This window comes from Scyliorhinus canicula, chromosome 1, assembly GCF_902713615.1.
Source record: "Scyliorhinus canicula chromosome 1, sScyCan1.1, whole genome shotgun sequence".
Classification (NCBI taxonomy): Eukaryota; Metazoa; Chordata; class Chondrichthyes; order Carcharhiniformes; family Scyliorhinidae; genus Scyliorhinus; species Scyliorhinus canicula.
In genome coordinates, this window is record NC_052146.1 from 58,186,293 (window position 1) to 58,209,125 (window position 22,833).

At 44.8% G+C, this 22,833-nt stretch overlaps 1 protein-coding gene across 7 annotated transcripts in view; it reads left to right on the top strand.

Moving 5' to 3' along the window:
* nos1 (nitric oxide synthase 1 (neuronal)) overlaps window positions 1–22,833 on the top strand; it is a 190,913-nt gene that overhangs the window by 123,368 nt on the left and 44,712 nt on the right. For all 7 annotated transcript variants that reach the window (XM_038791167.1, XM_038791176.1, XM_038791160.1 and 4 more), the window contains exons 11-16: window positions 3,144–3,245; window positions 3,332–3,526; window positions 6,946–7,031; window positions 10,689–10,833; window positions 12,224–12,328; window positions 16,467–16,525. In XM_038791167.1, coding sequence (XP_038647095.1) covers window positions 3,144–3,245; window positions 3,332–3,526; window positions 6,946–7,031; window positions 10,689–10,833; window positions 12,224–12,328; window positions 16,467–16,525 — 692 coding nt within the window. The remainder of the gene's footprint in view (window positions 1–3,143; window positions 3,246–3,331; window positions 3,527–6,945; window positions 7,032–10,688; window positions 10,834–12,223; window positions 12,329–16,466; window positions 16,526–22,833) is intronic.

Genomic DNA, 22,833 nt, shown 5'->3' on the forward strand with positions numbered 1-22,833 from the left:
TGCCATCAGCATCTTCCTGGCATCAGTAGTATCAGTTATTCACGTAAATGGTATACGCAGCTTACTCTTCTGGAAGTTGCCTCGCATTATCTGCTTGTGTAACAGTATAGATGAGCGGTGTAAAAACAGTAATTTTTGCAACCTTGAGCAAATAATTGTACCTTTTGCATGCATACTTCTTTGATATCTTTGAAAGTAGGCCAACTAAAGATTTGGTGAGGCAAGACTTATGACAAATCACTATTTTATTTTCAAATGGGCAAAAAGCCCAGACTATTAACCCTCTCATTCTTCGCCTTACCTGCTGAGTATTTCCAGCATTTCCTGTTGATATTTCAGATTTCTAGCATCTGCAGTATTTGCTTTTTTAGTCCGTAGCATTCCCTGTCAGACGATTTAGGATATAATAATAATAATTTTTATTGTCGCAAGCTGGCTTACATTAACACTGCAATGAAATTACTGTGAAAATCCCGTAGTCGCCACACTCAGGCGCCTGTTCGGATACATTGAGGGAGAATTCAGGATGTCCAATTCACCTAACTAGCACATCTTTCAGGATTTGGGGGAGGAAACTGGAGCACCCGGAGGAAACCCACGCAAGACACTGGGAGAAGGTGCAGACACCGCACAGACAGTGACCCAAGCCAGGAATCGAACCTAGGACCCTGGAGCTGTGAAGCAACAATGCTAACCACAGTGCTACCGTGCCGCCCATAATGAACAAATGGCCAATTGAGACAACATTAAAGGGCTCATCGGGACTTGAAACCGGGATCTCTCGCAAGCTCCTTCACTGAAGCACCCAAAGCGAGAATCACACGCCCAGACCAAGGAGCCAAAAGAATATTGTTGGTGAAGTTTGGATGAACACTGGTGTATGGGAAGTGAAAGCTAGGAATCCTGGCCAGGAGAACATTAAAAGCACCTATTCACAAGACTCTGTCTATAAAATAGTGATGCTGTGACAGAGTGCTCATGTGCACGCCAGAACTTTCCATTCTCTTCATAAGATAGTGTTTGATATGCCATTAAATTTATGCTGGATGTGAAGTTGTATTGGAATGGCAGTGCCCAAATCATGAATAGACTTCAGAAAACCGTAGGTTTTAATATCTTTTCCAAAAGTCTCCCTTCCCTTCTCTCTTGAAGGTTCTGCCACATGATGCCATTTAATGGCAAAGCATAAACCATCCTCCTTAGTCAAGTACAAAATCCTCATGACTAAATCAAGAGTTAATTCAGTTATGGATGCATCAAAACCAAATACATTCCATTCCTCACCCAGTGTCCATGTAAGTGCACTTTCAGCAAGATTATTCAGGTGGCTATTGGGACCAGAATGAAGATTGATCTTCATCCCACCGCTCCTGGTCTCGGGCCTAGACGAATTAGGGTATTTAACCTGTTGTCCTGTTTGAATTCAATGAACTTAGCACAGACTGAATCTGGGACTCCTCTGGTCCACATGGTGGAATTTCACACCCTCTGGTGCTCATACCAACTGAGGCATTAAGAAGTTGGACATTGGTCCTCTGTGTACAGTGTGAACAAACCAAGAAGAAAATTGTAAACTAACGGGCAGCATGGTAGCATAGTGGTTAGCACAATTTCTTCACAGCTCCAGGGTCCCAGGTTCGATTCCCGGCTTGGATTACTGTCTGTGCGGAGTCTGCACGTTCTCCCCGTGTGTGCGTGGGTTTCCTCCGGGTGCTCTGGTTTCCTCCCATAGTCCAAAGATGAGCAGCTTAGATGGATTGGCCATGATAAATTGCCCTTAGTGTCCAAAATTTCCCTTAGTGTTGGGTGGAGTTAGTGGGTTATGGGGATAGGGCGGAAGTGTGGGCTTGGGTAGGGTGCTCTTTCCAAGAGCTGGTGCAGACTTGATGGGCCGAATGGCCTCCTTCTGCACTGTGAAATCTATTAAATCTATGAAAGCTTTCTGTGATTCTTGCTCATAAGTACAGAAACAAAATCCAAGATTATCATATAACACGGGTGGATTATTGTACCTATTTCGTACTGTTAATCATTGTTCTCTCAGTTTTTTCCGATTTTCTCCTTTCAGCTCTTCACCTTTCCTGATTCTTCCAACCTTTCTTACTTTCCCGTTCGTGTTTCTTTTGCGCAATTTTGCTTCTCTTCTGTTTCTCCATGGCTCACTGCTCCATGACCAGACACCAAACTCAAACCTGTGCAATGTTCAACAAATGGCCAAGAGTTTTCAAGGAGCCGCCTTCAACATTTACAGAAAATTTCTGATAATCTTGGTGTTATGTTGTGAGGCGATCGACGAGCCTGTGTTGAAACACAACAGAGGTTTATTGAACTAAGAAGAACTATATACACAATACACAGGACAGTGTAACTACTGCACAGATTTTGTTCTCATAACTCCCAAGCTAACTCTGACCAAGTCCCAACAGCCAGAACTGCACCGAAACCTGATAAGCTTACCGTCATGCTGTGCCCTCCGTCCCCATAGGCCCTAGGCCCACCACGAGAGAAAACAGTCAGGAAACAGTTGAAAAGGGCCGATGTTGATAATCCCAAAGATCCACCTTGTATACCGAATTCAACAAGTGCGCACTGGTATCACGGAATCAAAAGCCGCCAGCAATATGAAAACAATTTCATTGAATGGTTACTTCTAAGCATACAGAAAGGTGAAAAAAGACTATCAGGCAATGCTTACCTCATCAATTCAGCTGTGAAACCTAATACACTGCCTGTGCAATTTCAAATCTCTTCCTCAGGTATTGGTGCACTAAGACAAACCTTTGTCTATTTCCGTATCTAGTAATTCCTAAAACAAGTGGCTAGTCTGTTGCTAGGGGTTTATACCTTGAGGGGCGCCCCTCCACATCAAGCATGGCTGACCAGGAGTCTCTCCCACTCTTGCCGCCAGCCATTGGTGTGTTGGAAGGTTTTTCAGGTTGATCCACTCAACCTGTTTGGCCGGGTTATGAACGTACCTTTCTTGGCCATCAAGTCCTGGCGTGGGACTTGAACTTGGAGCTGCTAGCTCAGAGGCAGGGACACAACCCGTTGCAGCACAAAACATCCCCTGTCCAATTGCTAATGTTTCATTGGATGTTAACAGGAATATGTTATTAAATTATTGGCATGTGATCATCTTACAGAACGTAGGAAAACAAATGGGACTTGACACTGGAAAGACATCTTCCCTTTGGAAAGATAAAGCATTAGTTGAAATAAATATTGCCGTCCTGCACAGCTTTCAGGTAAGTACACGCTTCCTATAATGCCATTTCTTTGCAACTATATACACAGATTACGGACTTATTGAAAGTTTTTTCTCCCTATTTAGGTTGATAAAGTGACAATTGTGGATCACCATTCTGCAACAGAATCCTTCATGAAACACATGGAGAATGAATATAGGTGCCGAGGAGGGTGTCCTGCAGACTGGGTGTGGATTGTTCCCCCAATGTCAGGAAGCATCACACCTGTGTTCCATCAAGAGATGTTAAACTATCAGTTAAATCCATCATTTGATTATCAGGTAAGCTATTGAGAAGAATGTAATTTCCTTTGCCTGTTTTTTCCAGCTTAGTTTTGAACCAATTAGTTAAGTTTACCTTTTACTTCCGAGTTCTTGATCAGCAATTCTTGATGTTCTGCAATTTAGAGTATATATTCTTTACGATGAATGCATTACTCACCTATATGGGCAGCATGGTGGTGCCTCATAGCACCAGGGACCCAGATTCAATTCCGGCCTGGAGTGACTGTGAGGCGTTTGCACGTTCTCCCCATGTCTGCATGGGTTTCCTCTGGGTGTTCCAGTTTCCTTCCACGGTCCAAAGATATGCAGTTTAGGTGGATTGACCATGAAAAATTGCCCCTTAGTGTCCAAAGAAGATCTGTCAGGTAGGTTAAGGGATTGTTGGGATAGGGATGGGGAGTGAGTTTAGGTGGAGTACTCTTTCAGAGAGTCGGTACAGACACAATGGGCCGATTGATCTCCTTCTACACTGTAGGGATTCTATAAAATATCCCAATGACATGAAAATCAAACGGGACTCATTTTACCATTGTCAAGATGGGAAAGCCTCAAGTGCCGAACTAAATGCAGCTGCTTTCCATTTTCAGTTCTCAGGGTGGTCCAAATCCTGCGTGTTAGCATTGAATAGACATCTGCCAATAAGTTTGGAGATATGATTCCAGGAAAGGTCTGTTTAAATCTGGGGAACTGACAAAGGCGTGTTGATACTTGAAAGTACTAACCACAGTGAATGGAACTTATGAGAAGGCTTTCAGATACTATTATTAGATCACCATAGGAAAAAAACAGAGACTGACATATTTGGAAGAGAAGATTAATGAATAGATTTCATGTTGTTGGAGCTGCTGAACCGGTTTATAGTTAATTGTTGCTCAGAGCTGTGTTTTCTCAATAGCCACGTTTTGCAATTTATATACTGTGGCACAGGTAAAAGAAGCACATTCTACAATGTCCTTCAATAATTTGTATCATTGAATTTAAGTGGTTTGAGGAGCATAAATCGGTCAACTGCCAAGCTACATGATCCAGATGACTTCATTCAAGAGAGGAACTAAAGCAAGCATAATTGCACAAATTACAGAGTCACATTTGTAGTTGAATTATTTTTCTTTTAAAACTTGTAAATAATTTACTAGTTAGACATTGGGCAGGATTCTCTGGTCCCCCAACCGTGGGCGTGATTCTCCCAAAACGGGAGAAATCGTAAGGCTGGCGTCAAACCCGGGCGGGTTTGACGCCAGCGCGCCCCTTCCCGACCGGGAACCGATTCTGGTCCCCGGTCGGGGCTAGCAGCCCGACGCCGTAAGCTCCGGCATCACGGGCTTATCGAATTTCGTTAAGCCCGCTTGCCGGAGTTAGCGCCGGCTGACGCGTCATATGACATCAGCCGCGCATGCGCGGATTGGAAGACTCCAACCCGCGCATGCGCGGATGACGTCATCGCGTATTTGCGTGAAACCCGCGCATGCGCGGGCCGGGATGCCCCTCAGCCGCCCCGCGAATGGATACTGCGGGGCGGCGGAAGGAGAAATAGTGCGCGGGCATCGGGCCCGCTGCCCGCGATCGGTGGGCACCGATCGCGGGCCCATGGCACCCTTGGCACGGCCGTGGTACTGCCGTGCCAATCGGTGCCATGGTTATAAAAAGCGAGTTGTTCCCGCCGTTTTTACGAACGGCCAGACCAGGTGTGTTTGCCGTTCGTAAAAACAGCGTAAAGGGCTGGGACTTCGGCCCATCTATCAGCTGTCAATCGCTGCCGGCCGTAAAAAAACGGCGGCAGCGATTCGTGTCGGGAGTTGGGGGGGGGGGGGGGGGGGGGGGGGGGGGGAGAATAGCGGGAGGGCGGGAAAAATGTCGGGAAGGCCCTCCCGCTATTCTCCGACCCGTCGTGGGGGGCGGAGAATCGCGCCCTGGGTGTTTCAAGGTAGCGCCCTCCGCTGGCGGTGGGATTATCTCTTCCCGCCGCTTGTCATTGAGATTTCCCATTGACATTACCCCATGCTAGCGGGAAAAGAGAATAACAATGGCCGTGGAATTCCAGCCATATTTTTAACAATGGAATAATGTGAGAAACATAGAACATAGAACAGTACAGCACAGAACAGGCCCTTCGGCCCTCGATGTTGTGCCGAGCAATGCTCACCCCACTTAACCCACGTAACCCGTATACCCGTAACCCAACAATCCCCCCATTAACCTTACACTACGGGCAATTTAGCATGGCCAATCCACCTAACCCGCACATCTTTGGACAGTGGGAGGAAACCGGAGCACCCGGAGGAAACCCATGCACACACTATTACATTGAACCTTTCATGTCCCCAGCATTTCGTAAAAGGCTAATGAAATACCTTTCTTTTACAATGTAGACGCTCTTATTTTGTAAATGTAATGATCATAATGTATGACGAATTCCAACAAGCAGTGATGTATTAAATAACCAGTTAATCTGTTTTGGTGGTGTTAAAGACATTGGAAAATCTCCAAAACATCAGGCTGTAATCTGAAATGGAAAAGTACAGCAGGAAATTATTTTGCAACCATATTTAAGGCACGGGGAGTCCACCGTGTAAGAGTAAAAGACATTTATTTAAACAACAAGTATACACATGAGACCCAGTTAAATCTCACCCGGTCTTTGGCAGTCTATTCCACACTGGCTGAACTTTTGTACAAGTACAGGTAAACTAGCCTGCCCCTAGCAGGGGAGCTCGAACTCCTTGAACAGCAAGGAGAAAACAATCATCCCCACACCGTGTGTCACATGCTGGTTATTACACATAGCCTTGCACAATTTAATAAAACAGTCTGAGTAATAACTGTGCCAACTTATCGGTTGGTAACTGATGTACATCATTGGCTCCATGTGCAGGCAGAGAGGAAGAATTTTAGGCAGGTGTAGAATGTGATAGGAAGCTGAGAACATCCTTAATCATTGTTAAATTTAATTATAGAAAGCATTGGTGGTGATCTAGAAAGCATATGTTGGTTAAGACAAATTAAGTAAACCAAGTCACACTTCACACTTGACAAATCATGCCTTATTAACACCCATCGTGTTTTGGTGAAGTTTCCATATCATCTTACATCATGCAAGTACTCAACAACAGAGTAAAAAGGCACTGTTTTCAATGTTAGTCCAGACAACAATATGTATAATGCCACCTCAAAAGTAATTTTTCCACAGTGACCTGATTGAAAATCAATTGGACATTGCCTGTCAGTAATGCCAGTAGAATTGTTCTGCTGCCAGAATGAAAGCTAATTGAGATGCCTTTTGCAAACTTAAAATATGGTGCCTGTGAGTTCTCGCCCTGAGAAATAGTCTCAGAATCAAAATCCCATGTTTCTGGCTATAATGTGTGCATCACGTCATGTTTGTAGATCAGCTGTGTTAACTTCTGTTTCCAATGCAGACAGATCCCTGGTTGAGTCATGAGTGGAAAGGAGCTAATGGAACTCCATCCAAAAAGCGAGCCATTGGATTTAAAGAGCTAGCAAAGTAAGTTTATTTCATTCAACGCGCCATAGTTTATAGGAGCCACACATTGCTCAAAATGTAGCACAATAGTTCCGTTGGTTTTAACAGTTATACTTCAGTACATGCTAACCATTTGGGACTATGAAAACATAATGATTTCTGACTTGTTTTTGTTTGGTGGCTGTGCCTTTACATCCAGCCATTAGCTGTGTGAATTGAACTAGTGACAGCTAGAATCTTGGTCCAAGGTTGAACCACAATAGTGTTTGCAAGTTCCATTAGCTTTGAGAGAGGAATGATTCAAAATTAAATAATGGTGTATGACTGAGATATCTCCCTTTTAAATTTGAGTGGGTGATTATTCAAAATCCAGAAAATCCTGGGAACTCTTTCTGCAATATAAATGTTCTTTGAATTGAAGAGTTCACTTGAACATAACTGAGAAGGAAGACGTGTGGCTGAAATTTCTTAAGGAATTGGTTTGAAACCTGGAAGAGAACGTTTATATTAATGCTCACACAGGTGGTGAGAGCCACATGACAAAAGATCGCTTAAATCATTTAAAAAGGATAGTTTAGATTTTTTGTTTCCGATACTTTTTATTATTTCCCCGTTTAATGGGTGGGGTGTGAATATATCATTGTTATACATTTGGTTGCTTTTTCTTAAATATATTTTCTTGGTTATTTTTAATTTAAAACCAGAGGCTGTAAACTTCTGGCCCTTGAGTTAAAAGGAAAGCAAGTGGCATTACCGTATTTAAAGACTTCTGGTAGCCTATTAATATACTTAGGCCGGAAGTTTGGAGAAGTTATTTAATCTTTTCCTCATAATATGAAGTAATTTTGCTATTGCATAGAAACATGCGTACATAGAAAATAGAATCAGGAGGAGGCCATTCAGCCCTTTGCACCTGCTCTGTCAGTCATTATGATCATGGGTGATCATGTTCAATACCCTGATTCCAACTTCCCCAATATCCCTTGATCCCTTTATCCCCAAGAGCTATATCTAATTGCTTCTTGAAATTAGGTTTAGCACACTGGGCTAAATAGCTGGCTTTTAAAGCAGACCTAGGCAGGTCAGTAGCACGGTTCAATTCCCGTACCAGCCTCCTTGAACAGGCATCGTAATGTGGCGACTAGGGGCTTTTCACAATAACTTCATTTGAAGCGTACTTGTGACAATAAGCGATTTTCATTTAATTTCATTACACAATGTTTTGTCCTCAGCTACTTTCTGTGGTACTGAATTCCACAGATTCACCACTCTCTGGGTGAAGAAATTTCTCCTCACCTCAATCCTAAAAGGTTACCCCTTATCCTGAAACTATGACCCCTAGTTCTGGACACACCCACCATCGGGAACATTCTTTCCGAATCTACCCGTTATAATCCTGTTAGAATTTTGTAAGTTTCTATTCAATCACCTCTCACTCTTCTAAACTCCAATGAATATAATCCTAACCGACTTAGTCTCTTCTCATATAACAGTCCCGCCATCTCAGGAATCAGCCCGGTAAACCTTTGCTGCACTGCTTTCTTGCAAGAACATCCTTCCTCATATAAGGTCACCAAAACTGCACACAATACTCACCAATGCCCTATGCAATTGCAGTAAAACATCTGTATTCCTAGACTCAAATCCTCTATACTAACATACCATTTGCCTTCTCTACTTCCTGCTGTACCTGCGTGCTTACTTTCAGCGACTGATGCATGAGGACACCAAGGCCCTGCTGAGTATCCACAGGCGGGATTCTCCGCGAACCGGCTTGGGGGAAGGGGGCACTCCAGCACCGAGGAGTGACGTGAACCACTCCAGCGTCGGGCCGCCCTGAAGGTGTGGAATCCTCCGCACCTTCAGGGGCTAGGCTGGTGCCGGAGTGTTTGGCACTGCGCCAGCCGGCACAGTAGGGCTTGGCGCCACATCAACCGGCGCCGAAGAGCCTCCGCCATCCCAGCACATGTGCAGGACGGTTCTTCTCCGCACCAGCCATGGCGGAGGTTGACAGCAGCTGGGGTGGAGGGAAAGAATGCCCCCATGGCACAGGCCCACCCACGGATCGGTGGGCCCCGATCGCGGGCCTAGCCACCGTGGGGGCACCCCGGGGGCCAGATCCCCCCCACCCCCCAAGGACTCTGCAGGCTGCCCGTGTAGCCAGGTGCCGCCGGTAAGGACCTGTTGTGATTTACGCCAGCAGGACCCGCCAAAAGTGGATGGCCACTCGACCCATCGCAGGCCGGAGAATCGCCAGGGGGGCCGCTGCTAGCGGCCACCAACCGGCGCGGCACGATTCCTGCCCCCACCAAAACCCCGGCGCCGGAGAATTCGGCAGCCGGCGGGGGCAGGATTCACGCCACCCCCCCCCAAGCGATTCTCTGACCCGGCGGGGGGGGGGGGGGGGGTGGGGGGGGGGGGGGGGGTGGTCGGAGAATCCCACCCCACGTCTTTCAATTTACACCCATTCAAATAATATTCTGCCTTCATATTTTTGCTAGCAAAGCGGATAACTTCATATTTGTCCACATTATACTGCATCTGACATGTATGTGTCCACTCACTCAGCCTGTCCAAATCCCGCTGAAGCACCTCTGCATCCTCCTCTCAGCTCACCCTCCCCCCAACTTTGTATCATATGCAGATTTGAAGATAATACATTTAGTTCCCTTGTCCAAATTGTTAATATATAATGTGAGCATTTAGGGTCCTAGCACAGATCCCTGCAGTACCCCACTAGTCACTGTCTGTCAATCAGAAAAAGACTAATTGATTCCAACTTTTTGCTTCCTATCTGCTAACCAGCTTTCTACCCATCTCAAGACACAACCGTAATCACATGCGCTTTAACTTTACAAATTAACCTGCTATGTGCGACCTTGTTGAAAGCCTTCAGAAAATCTAAATAAACCACATCCAGCGTTTCTCCCTGGTCAACTCTAATAGTTACATCTTCAAAGGATTCTAGTAGATTTGTGAAGCATGATTTTCCTTTTGTAAATCCAGGCTGACTTTGTCTGATTACACTACTGCTTGCCAAATGCTGTGCTATAATATCCTTGATAATGGACTCCAGCAACTTCCCTCCAACTGATGTTAGGCTCACTGGTCTATAGTTCCCTGTTTTCTCTCTCCCTCCCTTTATGAATAGCGGGGTTACATTCGCCACCCTCCAATCTGTAGGAACCATTCCAGAGTCCAAAGAAATTTGGAAAGTGGCCACCATTGGATCTGTTGTTTCTAGGGCCACTTCCTTAAGTACTCTAGGATGACGATTATACACATTGTTCTTTAAAGTTTAATAAAACATTGCCTCTGCACAACTTTAAGCATGCACTACAACATTAATAATCCCAAGCATTATTGGGAAAACGAGCCATTGGGCCAGGCATCGCTGGCTCCTATGTGTTTGCCCAAGATAAAACCGACTTGTCCTTTCAGAATCGCAGTTACATAGAGAAACAGTTAAGCCATGCAAACTCGCACCTTGATACTTGACAGACCAGAATTTATGCCAGACGGAACTTGCCAGAACTTGCACCTGAATCTATAGCTTAAAGAAGGGGTGGGTGGCTGCCTCCTAGGATCCTCCTCCAAAATGCCTGTTATAGTATGTTGTCATTATTTGCAGATTGAAGACATCCAGTCCTAATACTCTGGCATTTTTGTTTTGAAAAGGGCGGTGAAATTCTCTGCTAAGTTAATGGCACACGTAATGGCCAAAAGAGTAAACGCCACCATCTTGTATGCCACAGAAACTGGAAAGTCCCAAGATTACGCAAAAACATTGTGTGAAATCTTTAAGCACGCCTTTGATGCAAAGGTGAAAAATAAGTTTGTTTTCATTGTATTCATTTAAGTTATTTCACAATGATATGTCACAATAATTGGGGAGATTTTCATGACTGTGTTTGGATTCAACAGTGCAGTGAATATCAAAGAACTGCAGTGGCTGAATAGGAATCTGTTGAATTTCCTCAATGTAAATTAAAGGAAGAAAATCAGGGTCATTGTCTTCAGAATCTTGTACTCCAACCTGTCCAGTTTTCTAGTAGTCTCAACACTCTCTTCAGTGATCCTTTCCTCATCTCCCCTTTAGGAATGATAAACATATGCACAAGCCTTTTGTTTACTTCACTGTGATGGAAGTAAATACCTGTTTTTCAGTAGCTCAAGTGGACAGCATCAAATTCAGACTAGTTCATTTGCACAATCTTCTATCCAGGGGAAAGCAGAGCACTGAGACCGCTACCCAAAGCAATAGAGGTACCCGGATTGATTTAGCAACATCTCATTACCAGTGACCCCTGTAATGCCAGAGAAAGTCACCTTGGGACATTTGACCCTTGGTTCACATAACCAGGATTCTTTTCAGCTGAAAGTAAAATGTCACCAGATGCTGTTGACCAATACAGGGGGCTAATGAGGCACTCGGCTACCTGCTCAATACTGAAGTGATGTGCTTATGGTTATTCTGCCATTTGCGCATGGATGTGAAAGAAGCACAAATGGCTGTGCGTGGGTGAATGGGATGGGGGAGGGGGGTGCGTGGGGAAGGTGAGGAGGGGTAATGCATGATAGTGGGAGTTTTGGCTTTGGCTGGTGGTGGGAAACAAGTCTGTGTCTTGTTCTACTGCCCTTTTGATTTTCATATCCATTGAAGTCAACATAATGAAGAATCAGTGGAAAGTGGTCTGTCATCTCACTATCATCCATTGCACATTATCAGACAATGCCTTGATTTCCCACAAAATCGTGCAATGTTACTGCAGGATTATTATTAACAATTCCTTAAACTAAGAATATTATGACTAACTATGGTGAAACTGAAAGTGCAAACTAGACACAACTAGCTATTAAGCAGGGAAGCACATCACCCAGAATTGTCAGGAAATTAAATATTTGATTGTAAAGTGTAGGAATTCTTTAATTTATATCATGCAGCGGATACAGAACTCAGATAATCGTTTTCATGAAAGATTCTTAAATGATGTGCATTGTTTATTGCTGCCTATGTTTTTAACTTACAAATTGAAGAGGTGGCATTGAGAATCTGTAGTTTTATTAATTATTTCCAACTATTGGCAAATGACGGTTAAAGGTGGTGTTTTATAAATAAAGTACAGATTTGGATGTGGAGGCAAATTAGTTCAATCTGGAGAAGAATGGAGCTAAAGTTTGGTGTAACTGCCTAAATTCCATTTCTTTTGCAGGTTGTGGCCATGGAAGAATATGACATTGTGCATCTGGAGCACGAGGCACTGGTGTTGGTAGTTACAAGCACTTTTGGCAATGGTGACCCACCTGAGAATGGAGAAGTATGAAATAAATAAAAGTCACTTAAGTGTGTTTCCAAAAGGCTAGCAATAAATTTTAAGATCAGCAGAAATCAAAATGTAAACATTTGACTCTAGTTTTCCTTATTGCTGGCAGAACCTGAGCATCAGGTGAGCCAACACAGTGCATGTGTCAACTAACATTCTTTTTTAAAATTCTGAAGAAGTATCAAAATATCGAACATATGTGCCTTTTTTGTGTGTTTTCAATGACGAAGTGTCCTGCAGTGTGACTTATGCATTCAACCCAATGGGGTGTTACAACACATGAATGCAAAAGCCCTGCGGCAATCCCTATGCTCAATTTGACTGCAACACGAATGGATGCCATTACTGGTGGAAAAGCCACTTTCCACTTGAATGAATAAGTAGTGCCAACCTGGTACCATCACAGTGCCCCTGCCAGTCAGGCACCTTGGAAATGAAATGAAAATCGCTTATTGTCACAAGTAGGCTTCAAATTAAGTTGCTGTGAAAAGCTCCTGGTTGCCACATTCCTGCGCCTGTGCGGGGAGGCTAGTACAGGAATTGAACCGTGCTGCTGGTCTGCCTTGATCTGCTTTCAAAGCCAGCAATTTAGCCCTGTGCAAAACCAGCCCCTAGACAGACAGTGGTAGGGTGGCAGAACAAGACACAGACTTGTTTCCCACCATCAGCAGTGCCAGGCTGGCACCCAGATGGAGACCAATACTGAACAACGCTTGTCCGAGGTCTCCGAGTCAAAGCAGATAGATCCTAATGCCTCAGGTACCTCAAGAAACTGCATATTAGAGTAGGACTAGCTGTCGCACTCTAATATGCAAATCTGCAAAATAGCAATAACAATCGCACCGTTTTATGAGCCTAAAATTAGACTTCTCAGATCGCTGACATATTAATAGGTTGAGATAACCAGTCGATAAGTAAATTCAAAGTTAACAGCGTTTCTAGAGCTTGTATAACCATGTCATTAAGGGCTGGTATGAATGAACCGGCTGATTTGCTTGCTTTTGGGAAGTGGCATTAAATACCAAGATACCAGAGTGATGAATCCTAACCCGAACCCTATTCATTCAACATGGATCATCCACTCCTTGGTTAATTCATCATTTAGATTGGTAGCTGTATCTGGAACCAGCTGTGTCAAATCTCTCCTTTTTTTGATCATGGTGAAACGTTTGCAGCTATGGGCCAGAACCTTAGCAGAATGTCACAGGGTATCAGATTCGAACTGAAAACTGACCCGGAATTCTCCAGTTGCACAGATCAGTTTTCTCGCAAATATTGAGTCTCTTGCAGGAAAAGAAAATGAATGGGCATGGTTTACACCATCACTATGGCGACAACCAGCTCCACTGAGATTGGGCGCCAGCTTTAAAGGGTGTTCTGATCATCACTGCAGCCTGACGACTCCCAGCCCACATTACGGAGTTTTCAGGGGCTCTTCCCCCGCCTGCATGGCTAATGCGGGCTCAAAGTCACCCCTTATATCATCCTGTATCTGGCTAGTGTGGCTGTGTAATCTTAACCAAGAATCTTTCAGTCGCTCTGTTGGAGATGCACCAATCCCAGAGCCCTTCATAGTCTATCTATGAATCTATGCTCTTGGACCCATTCCCTTGGCCCTTTATAACCCCTCTGCCAACTTAGTGCCATCTCATTCCCCCCCCCACCCTTTACCTCTTGCACCCTCCATGCCAACCCACTCAGTATCCATCATAAGTATACCTCAGGACCCATGCAGTGATTAAATAAAATTAAGTTGTATGAAGTAAAATTCTAAGTGTCTATTGTAGACTTCACTATATTGAAAAAATACTCCCATTCATAAAAAACTGTATATTACATTTACCTCCTTCAACTAGGGGAGGTCAAGTGTCGTTTGGGGGAGGTCAGGTGTCCCTTTGGGGAGGTTGGGTGTTCTTTTGAAGTTTTAAAAGTAGGCATGACTGTACATAAATTCATTAACTGTCAAGCTCATTGGAACTGTCAATAGATCTGTCAAGAGATCTGTCAAAATCAATGGTCAAAATTGTTAAAAATACCTGTCAAGTGGACCTTTTAAGAAAAAACATATCATTCAAGTGCACGGGGTGGCACGGTGGTGCAGTGGTTCGCACTGCTGTTTCACGGTACTGAGGACCTATGTTCAATCCTGGCCCCAGGTCACCATCTGTTTGGAGTTGCACATTCTCCCCATGTTTGTGTGGGTCTCATCCCCACCACCCAAAGATGTGCAGGATAGGTGAATTGGCCACATTAAATTGCCCATTAATTGGAAAAAACCAAATTTGGGACTTTAAATTTTTTTTTAAATAATTCAAGTGCACAATCCTTAGGCATTCGAGTCGAAAAGTCAACTTCAAAAAGTCGATAACCACTGAATCAAACTGTGAAATGACAGGCATGCTACTGTGAAATGGATAGTTGTAAAAGCAACATGCAGCATTGATCCCGTAAAGGAAACCTGGAGATGCATGCCAACAGATAGAATGAAATAACAAGCAATATTTTTTTTTAACGCCCTGCAGACAATGTTTTCAAAGATTTAAATGGCAGGATTTTTAAATGCCTTAGGCACTTGACAGCACCTTTTGACAGTGGTTTTGACATTTCTCTGGACAACTTTGACATGTCCTCTTCGCAGTCCACTTGACAGTTTTGACAGGTGATCTTAACGCTTTCGACACGTGTTTTTGACAGTTCCTCTTTAGACTTTGACAGGTCCACTTGACAGATGTTTTTAACAGTTTTGACCATTAGTTTTGACAGATATGTTGACAGTTCCAATGAGCTTGACAGTTTATGAGTTTATGGACTCTTTATATACATTCATGCCTACTTTGAAAACTTCTAAAGGACATCCAACCTCCCCCAAAAGAGCACCTGACCTCCTCTAAAGGGCACCTGACCTCTCCCGAAGGGCACCTGGCCTCCCCAAAGGAGTACCCTACCTCTAAATGGGTACCCGGCAATCCAGATGAATCCACAAATTTTCGACCTCGGCCTATTCTGCACATTTTGGTTTTGACACTCCTGGGTTAACAATATCTGCCTTCAGTGGGAACAGATGATGATTTAAATGACCCTGCATACGTAAACTGAGCATGCATAAAAAACAACCTTTCATCATTCCCGCCACTGTGAAAATGGAAAGTGTGGGGGTGGGACTTATGGTTTTCCAGCAGCTCCACCATTTTCGTCAAGATGGAAAGGCTCTGCATCATGGCAAAAATCTGGGCTACCATCTTATATAGTCTCCATTTCCAAAAACACTTCCTCATTCTATTGGTCAACCCTAGGGCTGTATGGGCTAGGAGAAATCATGGACTGAATTCTCCGTCGGCGGTATCCTCCATTTCGCCAGCAGCGACTCATGTCCATAGATTTCCCGATGGCATGTGGGTGCCCACAATGGAAAGCCCCAGTGGCTGGCTGCCAGGATGGAGAATCCCTTTGCCGGCGGGGGGCATGTCGCACCTGAAAACGAGTGTGGCGGGATAGAGAATCCCGCCCCATATCTTTTGTGTCAATCACCTCAATTAGCCATGTTAGCACTCCCAAAACACCTCTAAATCAGAGGCAGAGGTACTGGTATATCTCGCTTCAGCAACACTTCCTGGGCTTGAGGTCTTGCTCACACCTGTCTTCTATCAACAGTAAGCAATGTATTATTTGTATAACTTTTCATAGTTTAATTAGCATCATATTTTTCCTTTCCTACCTTGCAGTCTGACTGCTGACTCCATTTTGAAAATTCAAAACAATTCCTGGGGTATTTTTCTTTCTCGTGTTCTGTCTTGTGGACCATACCAAATCAAGGGGTATGGGGGGAATGCTGGAGTATGGTGTTGGGATAGAGGATCAGCCACGATCTTGCTGATTGGTGGAGCAGGGCCAAAGAGCCAAATGGCCTACCCCAGCTCCCATTTCTATTTCCATTCAGCTTGGTTTCTCAATAATAAAAATATTGCTTTCATGTCATTTAAAGCAACACTGCCTTTATGAAAAGTCTGTGATCATTCTCGTCATAATGCAGAAGTGATATGATGAAGCACACGGATGCAATTATTGCATTGTGTCCTTGTAAATAAATGGTTCTTTAAAATGGAAGTGTAACTCTCTCATCTCATTCTTCTAGAAATTTGCATCTGCCCTGATGGAATTGAGACATCCTAATTCAAATTCGCCAGAAAAAAAGTGAGTGAAATTGAAACATCGGGCGGGATACTCCAGTCTGTCAGCCACATGTCCCTCTGCCGCATGACATTCACTAGCGGCGGGATTTTATCTTCCTGCTGATTGTCAATGGGATTTCCATTGTAACCACCCCATGCTGCCACAAAACTCGCTGGCGGGGCTGCGTTGTCAGCGGGGAAATTGAATCGCAGTGACCAGAGAATTCCTGCCATCATTGCTAATTACCCAATATATGACTAAACTGAGGTAATATCTCACCTATTGGCAGAAAATACAATTCCTGAGCCAATACCGAGCTTGCTTTTATTTTGACCTCTCAGTGAAGGTGATCACTGCTTCACAGTTAGTTTGAGGGAGAGAGGAGATCTAAGACTGGCATTTTAAGGGCAGTTATTAGGGCACAGAGCTGGCTAAAGTGAAGTGGGAAATTAGGTTAATAGATACATCAGTAGAGTTGTGGTGGCAGACATTTAAGGTGATATTTCAGAGTACTCAGAAAAGATACATTTCAGTGAGTTCAAGGGAAGGAATATCAAATAGAAAAAAAACGTTGATCAGAAGATTGGACAGAATGTAAAGAAAAGCAAAGAATGACTAAAAGATTAATAAAGAGGGAGCAATTAGAGTACAAGAAACAGTTCGCTGGAAATATAAAAGAGATACGAATTTTTTTTACAGATATTTAAAAAGGAAAAGAATAAGTAAAGTGAGAATGGGAAGTTAATAATGGAAAATAAGGAAATGACAGATTAACTGAACAGATAGTTTGTGCCTGTCCTCACTGTAGAAGATACAAATAACATTAGCAAAATAATTGTGAATCGGGAGGTGAAAGGGGGCAACTTAAAACAATTACCATGGCCAGGAAAGGGTACTGAGGAAATCATTGTAACTAAAAGCTGAAAAGTCCCCAGTTCCCGATGGACTTTCATCCTAGGGTCTAAAAATAAGTGGCTGCTGAGATAGTAGGTTCAGTGGTTTTAATTTTCCAAAATTCCCTAGATTCTGGAAAGGTTTAATGAGATTGGAAAATAGGGAATGTGACTCCTCTGTTCAAGAAGGCAATGTCCAAGATCTTAAGCACACGGGTGGTGCCGAATCCAGAGATAGCGATCTTTGATGTGTCAGACGATCCAGGAGTTCAGGAAGCGGAAGAGGCCGAGGTGTTGGCCTTTGCCTCCCTGGTAGCCCGGCGACAGATCCTTCTAATGTGGAGGAACTCGAAACCCCCGAGTGTGGAGAAGTGAAATGAAATGAAAATGAAAATCGCTTATTGTCACAAGTAGACTTCAATGAAAAGCCCCTAGTCGCCACATTCCGGCGCCTGTCCGGGGAGGCTGGTACGGGAATCGAACCGTGCTGCTGGCCTGCTTTAAAAGCCAGCGATTTAGCCCAGTGAGCTAAACCAGCCCCTGGGGGGAAATGCTGCATATTCTTGCTCCTTTTTTTAATATAATGTTAACGTTCACCTTATTTTGTTAAATGTTGTTAATGGCTATGTAAAAAAATTGGGCGCGATTCTCCCAAACAGGGAGAAATCGTAACGCTGGCGTCAAAAACGGGCGGGTTTGACGCCAGCCTCCCCCCCCCCCCCCCGACCAGGAACCGATTCTGGTCGGGGCTAGCATGCCGAGGCCGTGAACTCCGGCATCGCGGGCTTAACGAATTTTGTTAAGCTCGCTTGCCAGAGTTTGCGACGGCTGACGCGTCACATGACGTTAGCTGCGCATGCGCGGATTGGAAGACTCCAACCCGCGCATGCGCGGATGACGTCATCGCGCATTTGCGCGAAACCCGCGCATGCGCGGGCCGGGATGCCCATCAGCCGCGCCGCGAATTGATACAGCGGGGCGGCGGAAGGACAAAGAGTGCGCGGGAATCGGACCCGCTGCCCGCGATCCATGGCACCCTTGGCACGGCCGTGGTACTGCCGTGCCAATCGGTGCCATGGTTGCCAAGATCCGAACTTTACGGCCGTTTTTACGAACGGCCAGACCAGGTGTGTTTGCCGTTTGTAAAAACGGCCGTAAAGGGCTTGGACTTCGGCCCATCGGCCAGCTGAGAATCGCTGCTCGCCGTAAAAAAACGGCGGCAGCGATTCATGTCGGGAGTCGGGCGTGGGGGGGGGGAGAATAGCGGGAGGGCGTCAGACTAGCGTGGCCGTAAAAATTTACGACCCCCGCTATTCTCCGCACCGTCGTGAGTGCGGAGAATTGCGCCCATTGTGTTTTGATAAAAATCTGAATAAAAATAATTTTTTTAAGAAGTGAGAGAGAGTGAGAGAGAGCAGGAAACTGCAGGCCAGCTAACTTAACATCCATCACAGGAAAACCTTTGGAATCTATTATTCAGGAAGTTCTCACAGGGCACTTAGAAAATCTCAGTGCAATCACGCAAAGTCAAGATGGTTCTGTGAAAGGAATCATGTTTGACGAATTAATTGTCATTCTTTCGAGGAAGTAAAAACAATGAGGATATAGATTTCCAGAAAGCAATTAACAAGGTGCCAGATCAAATGTTGGAAGATGTGACGAATGGTGTGTCAGCTATTTACAATTCGTATCAATTACTTGGATGAAGGGCCAGATGTATGTTTGCTAAATTTGCTGATGTCACAAAAGTAAGTCAGAAAGTAAGTTGTGAAGGGACATATTGGCCAGAATTCTCCGGCCTTAGGGATTCTCTTTTCCTGCTGGCAACGTATCTCCACCTGCAGTTTTCTCAGAGGCATGGGGTAGCTTCAATGGGAAATCCCATTGATAAGGGACGGGAAGAGTAAATCCCTCCGCCAGCAAATGGCACGCAGCCAAGAAACATATGGCTGGGGACAGGAGAATCCGGCCCAAAGAGGCAAAGATAGCTTGACTGAGTGAGCAAAAATTTAACGAATGAAGTATAATGTGGGAAAATGTGAACTTGTCCATTTTGGAAGGAGGAATAGAAGAACAGCATATTATTTAAAGAGGTTGCAGAACTCGGAGTTACAGAGGGGTCAGGGTATCTGAGAGCAGTGCTTTTCAAACATTTTTGCCAAGGACCCATTTTTACCAATCAGCCATCCTTCAGGACCCATGAGGGCTGGCCTTCGCGACCCCCACTGGCCAACCTTCACGACTCACGCTGCCCGAACCTTGCGACCCACCATTTTTAAAAATGTTTTTATTGAGGATTTTTTGTAATATACAGAACAAATGGAAGCGTGAACATACATTGTGAAAACAAAAGAAAAGCTAAAGAAATATATATACATTGGTCAACTTCTGTGACTTACATTGGTTATCTTACATTATTTACAATGGTTACAGTTTCTTGTTTCTCATTTTCTGGTCGGCATTTGGTTCTAATTGGATCCCAATCTCCCCTCTCCCCCCTTTCTTCCTGATCCCCCTCCCCCTCTGGCTGTCTGGTGTGCCTTCTTCCCTCGTCTGCTCTTATGCCCTGTTCCAGCTGAGTTGGCGTAAAGCTGTGTATTTGGCTATTTGCTGGGCATAGTTGGGTTTCATGCCTCCTTATTCACCCCATCCCCCTTCTTCTTCCCCCTCCCCCCTCATTGTTATACAGTGGCTGCCCTCTCCCTTCATTTGGCTTATTGACTGTTGGCAGCAAACAGGTCTTGAAACAACTTAGTGAATGGCTCCCATGTTTTGTGGAAGCTCTCTTTCGACCCCCAAATGGCGAATTTAATTTTCTCCATTTGGAGAAATTCCGATAGGTCGGACAGCCAGTCTGCAGCTTTGAGTGTTGCTGCTGATCACCAGCCGAGCAGGATTCTCCGGCGGGCGTTTAGGGAGGCAAAGGCAAGGGCTTCGGCCCTCCTCCGGATGAAGAGATCTGGCTGTTCTAATACCCTGAATGTAATGTTCTTGTCAGATGGCCTGATTTATATTACAAGAACACTTGTAGTTAAAGCTACAAGTGACTTATTAACACCATCTGTAGGTCAAATATGAACATGCACAAGCAATCCCTCTCTCGGCTCCCTAGTCAGTCTGAGGTCACCTGACTTTAACATTCACTTTTTTTTTTACTAATGAGACTCCTAGTGGTCAGTCAGTGAATTACAACACAACCATGACATCACTCCATCCCTTTTCCTTTGAAGGAATAAATTAATACATTATCATCAGTATATTTACATGTGATATTATTAGCTTGTGAGTCTAACAGTATTAATTGTATTCTTTAAAATTTTTAAACTGGTTTAACAAATATACATATATATGTAACAAGAGCAGCAAGCATAATAAGCAGAAATAGTCCAAATCTATAAATTTGAGTCCATCAAGTTTTCTTCTGACTCTGGTTGATCTTCTCAAAGTTTGACCTTACTGCTCTGAACTTGTAGATTCAATGTTCTCCATGACATTCTCATGCTCAGGAACTGCTGAAGTGTCTGACACTGCAGCTGATGTTGATTCTGACGTGGATTTGTCATGCATCACATTGTTGTGAAAGTCTTCCCTGGTTTTCAAGAGCGCGCAATGATTTATTCTTCAAACCAACCTTCCTCTGTCAGTACATTGTAGGAACGAGGTGCTATTTCTTCAATTACAATGGCTTTTCTCAACCAATTGCCTGAATCTTCTATTCTCACAATGTCATCACTACTCAGAGGTGCAAAGTTCTAAACACTCTGTCAAAGAACAGCTTTTGTTTTGCCTTAATGTGTTTCATTTCCTGCAGTACCATTGCATTCTCCTTCTTCTGTTCCAAGTATGATATGATTGATTGATTGATTTATTGTCACATTTACCCAAGTACAGTGAAAAGTATTTTTCTGGTTGTCGATTTTCCCCTTCAGGCTCCCCTGCGTCATGACCACCCTTGCCACTTCTTTTTCAAGGGCGATGATCCGGTTGCCCTGATCTGTTGCGGCTTTCTCCAGCTCTGTAATGGTGTTTTTCTGCATTTCCAGTCACCTCTCTGACTTGTCTAGGGCCACCTGCATGGTCGCCAGAGCTTCTGCAACCACTCCCCTGACCGCAGCTTGAATATCCATTTTTGTCTGTTCCCGGTGTTCTCTCAGTTCCCTTGTGAGAAACATCCTCCACCCATCCCCTGGTGTTGGCCTTGTACGGCAGGCTGGTCCTTCTCGCTGTGGTGAGGCCCAAGCGTCACTGCCTCGTGCGTCGGCCAGCTCGGCCGTTTGTTTCTCCAGACTTTTTCCGGTCCTCGTTTCCATGTGGCCTCTGGAATGGCTGTTGTTTGGCATTTTCCATTCATGTTGTTGCTGGTAGAGGCGTGGGTATGTTTTTTCTTTGTATTAGCGGGCTATTTCAGGTGAAAAGAACCTATTTTCAGGTTTGTGGGAGGAGAGCCACCTGATGTGCAACTTATCAGCACATCCCCGTCACCGATCTACCATTTCCGCTTCCCTTTAATGTGACAGATGAGCCTGCTTGGTCCTCACGATTTCACTTGCTTTGTCATTCAATGTGGCATTTCCGATAATGACTTCAGCTGATAATTTAAATTCTCACTTCATCCTTTGAAAAATATGAAGTTTGTCCTCGAATTTGCCATGCTTAGTCTTCAAATGCCTTTGGAGTTCTGACGGTTTTCATTTGCCAGTACTCCCCAAAACACACATGGGGCTGGATTCTGGGGCAATATCCCCACGCCAGCATGGGAACGGTGGCGTTTTCTGCCACAAGAACTGGCGCAAAATGGCCACCGATTGCGCGTTTTGCTGGGGGTTCGTAGAACGGCAGTGTAGAGCACCCGGAGAATTTCTGGGTCCGTGGCCACACATGCGCACGGCGGCGGCAGCCTGCAGCGGTCGCACCATGCTACATGATGTACGCAGCCTGCGGACCCGGCCCCCAAAATAGTGCTCCCCTTTTGGCCTGCTCGCGCGTCCCGGACCACCCCTCCACAGTGTCCCCAGCCCCGAATAATGCCCCACTGCCCGCGGATCGGCCCTCCCCTGACTATGGTGGCGCTGGACTGAGTCCGCAGCCGCCACACCAATTTCCCAATGGATGAGACCATGAGAGACCCACGCCATCGGGAACTCGGCCAGTCGGGAGTGGAGCAACAGGGGGCAGACTTCAGGCAATGTCCTGAGGCTGTCGATACATGGCATGGCGTACTCAGAGAGTATATTTTAGGGGGCGGAGCATCGCGAAAGCGGCGCCACCCCCAATTTGGTCGGAAACTTGAATTCTCCAGCCGTTCGCCCAAAGCAAATCTAGCCCATGAGCTTTGCATCCTGATTTGTACAATTAATAAACCCTGACCTCAAGAAATGATCTGTATCCTGCTTTGTCCCTGATTTCAGCTTGTTCTTAATGGGTTGTTTACTAGAT